General features: G+C 39.6%; 1 protein-coding gene across 1 annotated transcript in view; it reads left to right on the top strand.

Moving 5' to 3' along the window:
- Positions 1 to 9: 9 nt before the first annotated feature.
- Positions 10 to 5078, top strand: part of LOC103375624 (GTPase IMAP family member 4-like) — a gene marked incomplete at its 3' end in the record, with an annotated part of 17369 nt that continues 12300 nt past the window's right edge. Inside the window, exons 1-2 of the mRNA XM_008305942.1 lie at positions 10 to 167; positions 1151 to 2050. Of these exons, the coding sequence (XP_008304164.1) occupies positions 50 to 167; positions 1151 to 2050 (1018 nt within the window). The remainder of the gene's footprint in view (positions 168 to 1150; positions 2051 to 5078) is intronic.

Raw genomic sequence — 5078 nt, 5'->3', positions numbered from 1 at the left:
CATGAAGGACAAGCAGCAGATCCCAGAGCTGCTGGATCAAGTGGACAAGATGAGACGGTCAGAACCTCACAGCTACACCAGAGAAACATTCGCTCGAGCTCAAATGGAAAAGATCATAGAACAAGAGGCTGAAATCAGGAAACTGAAACAGTCTGTTGTGATCACTGGTAAGTGTTTCACTGCTGCAACTTTCTATTTTAGCAGATTTTCCTAAACACTGTTGTGCACAAGGTAATAATTCAAAAACAGTGTCTTGTATGGCAATGATTAAACATATAAGTACAAGTGAAGACAGGTTTCTACAAAGTAATGTCAAGTAGTGAAAAAATCATAAAATGTAAAATAAGTGATTGTACAAATATTCACAACTTTTAAAGTGACTCATCTAATTCAACTCAGCTGCAGCTAGTTGATGCTAGAAGTCACACAGTTAGTAAAATGGATGATGTGAAGTCAGTGAATGTGTCTCAGTGATTGTAGTGTAAAGACTGGATATGGAAGGTCCAGTCACTGGTGGATCAGAACTCCTGGATAGAACGACACCATGAAGCCTGAAGAACACTCCAAGAACTCTGTGGAAAGGTTGTTGAGAAGCATCAGTCAGGGGACGATACAAGAACATTTACATCATCCAGTCCAGTTAAATCCATAGGAGACATTTGTAAATCTGTATAGATCAGGACATCCTCAAGAACTGACTGTCTGAGCGAGAAAGGGGCGAGTGAGGGAGGTCACCAAGACACCGATGACTCCTCTGAAGGAGTTACAAGCTTCAGACTGTTCATAGAACAACTGTTGTCTGTTCTTGACCAGTCAAAGCTTTATGGGAGACAAAGAGAAAAATACTGTTGATTAAAGTTCATATTAAGGCTGAGTGCTGTAGCCAACAGTCCATCTACTAAATACTGATGAGAAAGGGATTATGTTTTTTGCAGTCACTTATTTTACATTGAGTATTTTTAAATAGCTGACATTACTTTGTAGAAATCTGTTGTTCAGTATGACACGACAGAGTCTCTTGTTGTAAATTCTTCTCAAAAAAAGCCAAATTAAATTGACCATAATTCAATGTTGAAAAGCAATAAAAGGAGAAACTTTTCAAGAGTATATATTATATAATCATTGTCATTCTTGCTGTTTTCTGTTGCAGGTGATGACAAGCAGCAGAGCTCAGAGGTTCTCAGGATTGTGCTGATTGGGAAGACTGGCAGTGGAAAGAGCTCTTCAGGAAACACCATCCTGGGGACAAAACCGTTTAAAGCCAAATCAAGTCAAAAATCAATCACCAAACGTTGTCAGAAAGAAGTGGGTCAAGTGGACGGACGTCCTGTTGTCGTGGTCGACACTCCTGGACTGTTTGACACAAATACGTCTGAAGAAGACGTCCATGAAGAGATGGTGAAATGCGTCAGTCTTCTGTCTCCAGGACCACATGTCTTCCTGCTGGTGATACAGATCGGCAGATTCACACCAGAGGAGAAGGAGACAATCAAATTAATCAAGAAAGGTTTTGGAAAGAATTCTGACAAGTTTACCATCATTCTTTTAACTGGAGGAGATAAACTGGTGAAGGAAGGGCAGTTGATTGAAGATTACATTGAAGAAGAATGTGATGATTCATTCAAGAAGCTAATTGATGAGTGTGGAGGAAGATTCCACGTGTTTAATAATGAAGATAAAGACAATCGCAAACAAGTCAGTGAGCTGATAACAGAGATCGACACCATGGTGAAGGAAAATGGAGGAAAATGCTTCACCAACGAGATGCTTCAAGAAGCTGAAGCAGCGATACAGAAAGAAGTGAAGAGAATCTTGAAGGCGAAGGAAGAAGAGATGAGACGAGAGATGGAGGAGCTTGAGAGAAAACATGAAGAAGAAATGAACGAGATTAAAAGAAGAATGGAAAAAGAGAAAGAAGAAATTCAGCAGGAAAGAGACCTGAGGCTCAAAGAAATGGAGGAAAAGATCAACAAGGAGCGTGAGCAGAGAAAGAAGGAACAGGAAAATAGAGAGAAAGAAGAAAGGAAAAGAGNTAACCATTACATATACAGTTGTTTCCTGTGTTTTCTATAGCTTACATCCAGTCACTTTACGTATGTGATCTTTAGTTACCTTAAGCTCTAAGTTAATTCCCTTAACTTTATAAAACACTCTTGACTGATCACCAAGAGTAACAATTTATTAGAATTATTGTGCTGACTCTGAGATTATATCGCTCGACGAATAATTCAAAGGTTGGTTTTAAGAATTTTAATTAATGCAGTCACTTGCTTTGGTGTGGAAATAAGTACATCTTATTTTCCACACACTAAAACCCTACATACTCTTATCTCGCTGAAATCTTGACAGATTTACAAACGGTTTGGTTTCTTACAAACGTTATTAACGTGGCTACATTTCAAATTTTAAAAATACAAATCAAATACAAAATAATTAAAATATAAATTGTTGCTGTCCGTGAGAGTGGCAGCCAGTTGCAATGGCTCCTACCTACTTTCTATATTTTTAGCTATTTTCTTTGTTTTTCTTCTATATTTTTATTAAAATTATCACATAGTTGTACTAGATTAGCATGAATACGATGGCAATGCCAAGGAAGTTGTTTTTTTCTGTTTTTTACTTTTTACAAATTTTTAAAGTCCGCATCTGATGAGCCGTTGAGCCACGGCTTCATTGCTTTACACTCGAGAACAGCTGTTGGCGTTGAGTAGGATTCCTACAGGAAACTGCTGAGTGAAGATGGCAGGCTTTTGTGCAGCTTACCAATGCTCTAATCGCCGTTGTGTTGAAACCAAAGCCTGTGGGATCACCTTTCTGTCAGGATCCCTGTTCAGCCCTGGCCTGGCTCCCTTTTCTCTTCCTCTCTCCCTCACCCAGCCTCGGCCCGTCCGTCCGTCCGTCCGTCCCTCTCTCTCTCTCTCTGTCAGCCCTCAATCAACCACAATCACCCACAGCTGCAACTCTGAACTAACCTGCTCCCAATCACCTCCTTCCATTCACTGTGTCACAGCCGTCCGCCAGCCTGTCTCCTGCCTGCACTCCTCCAACCAGCCTGTCTCCTGCCTGCGCTCCCCCAGTCAGCTTTCTCCTGCCACCGGACTCCATCCTATATTCCCCAAGCTTGCCTACCCTTTTCCCCCCGCTGTAGTTTTAGTTCTGGTTTCTGTGAGTATTTCCGTTTCTGTTTTCTAGAATAGTCATTCAGTATTTTTTCCCTAATTTGTTTGTTGAACTGTTTTTTTTGTATTTCTTTGAGTTCTCCCGTTTATATGAAATTAGAAATCCTGGTTCAGTTTCCACAGAGTTCAGTTCACTTTCATATCTGTTCGTGTTTTGCTTGTTTTATTCATTTATTTAATAAACCTAGTTTTCATCTCAGTGCATTCCTGTCCACTTTGGTGTCTGCTCTTGGGACCAAACTTGAACTGTGACACTTTCACCTGTAAGATATTACAATACTATGACTATCTTTAGGATAATCGTTAGTTACATCGTGGAAGTTTGTACAAAACAGGTCCTGTTACAAAGGAACAGCGGGGCTGACATAATAGTATTGCAAGATTGTTGTTGACACAAGGCTTTTTAGAATATGTTTGTTTACACAATCACTGAATGTTTCCTTTGGACACCTTTTTAGAACTATTTTAATGTGGTTATTCTTAAAGTACATACATACGTACAATTACCCCCAAAATCTGATCATTTAGGTGTGTTTAGGTGTGTCCTCACCCTTAATGTAAAAGGAAATGAGGACTAAAGATGTTGACAATAATTTATATATCTGGGTACATTTCTCGCATTTTTAAGGTTTCCCAAAACCGGAGAGAGGAGGAGGAAGTGGGAACTTGCCCTAAGAAGGGAGGGTTTTGCTGCTACTGATAGGACAGTGCTCTGCAGTGGGCACTTCAGAGTGACAATTTTGACAGGATGGGGCTCCCGTTACTTTATATTCTTCTTGAGTTATTGTTAATCCTTATCATGTAATAAATATGTATTAATATTGATTTCACCATGTTTTTTGGCTCATTTCTTATCTCTGTCCCTGTGTATGCCTCTACAGTATTTTTTCCTACTACTTTTACCTATTTTTTAAAAATTACAAATAAATGTCACATTTATAAAAATATTACTAATATAACAACATTTTGAATTATTACTTGTTTAAACTAAAGATGTAGTAATTCTAATTATTTTTATCATATTAGTAATATTTCTATTATAAAAGTATACATATGCCATGTTGCCATCCTGTACGCTGACTTTTAGTAGCTCATATATTGATCTGACATAATACCTTTGTGTGTGTGTATTCATTGCACCAATCTGAGGTCCATTGGGGGAAATAAGTAGGTGATCCCAAACTTTGACTGGAAGCATACCATAATTATCCATAAGTGCAGTGTAATAACTACACCTCTGACGTTTATAACAAACCAAACTGTTTGAAAATCGGTAGAAAATTGAGCAAGTTATGTTAATTTGAAAAGTACATGCACCACTACAACACAATGTTATGGGTGAGCGAGCTGACCATATCAAAATGGCCGCCAGTGCAGATGTGACATCTAGCCTTTATTATATCTATGGCCAGTGTGCCGCTGCCCGCCGCTCGCTCGGTGCTCGGTGCTCGGGGATGCTGCCTGCCGCTGCAGAGATGGAGTTGGAGCACAAAAACGGCAAAGTGTCGGACAGAGTTTGAGACAAAGGGAGGGGGGCTTAGCGTCAGTCGTCCGGCTCCGCTCGCCGCTGGATGGGTGTTCGTCGAGGTTAAGGTCGCAGGACGTGAAATAAGACTTACGGTGTTAAAAACACCTCAGTTGGTTCAAGAGTGCAATATGGGGGGGTATTAAAACAGTTGACTGTGAGACAGTGGGGAGGACTTTAAAGTTGAAATGGTTGAAGGAATTTATATTTAAGCCAGATTCAATCTGGTTTCACATTCCTAAAAGTATTTTCAAGATGTTTGGTGGGTTTAATTTCCTGCTGAAATGTGACTTTGAAATGTCTAAAGTGCCTTTCAGAATATCTGAGTTTCATAAACAAGTTTTGCATCACTGGAAGATGGTGTCTACCCACAA

The sequence above is a fragment of the Stegastes partitus genome, unplaced genomic scaffold, assembly GCF_000690725.1.
Source record: "Stegastes partitus isolate 25-593 unplaced genomic scaffold, Stegastes_partitus-1.0.2 Scaffold2715, whole genome shotgun sequence".
NCBI classification, from domain to species: Eukaryota; Metazoa; Chordata; class Actinopteri; family Pomacentridae; genus Stegastes; species Stegastes partitus.
Note: the sequence above shows the minus strand (reverse complement) of the source record. Positions and strands in the feature narration are given on the sequence as shown.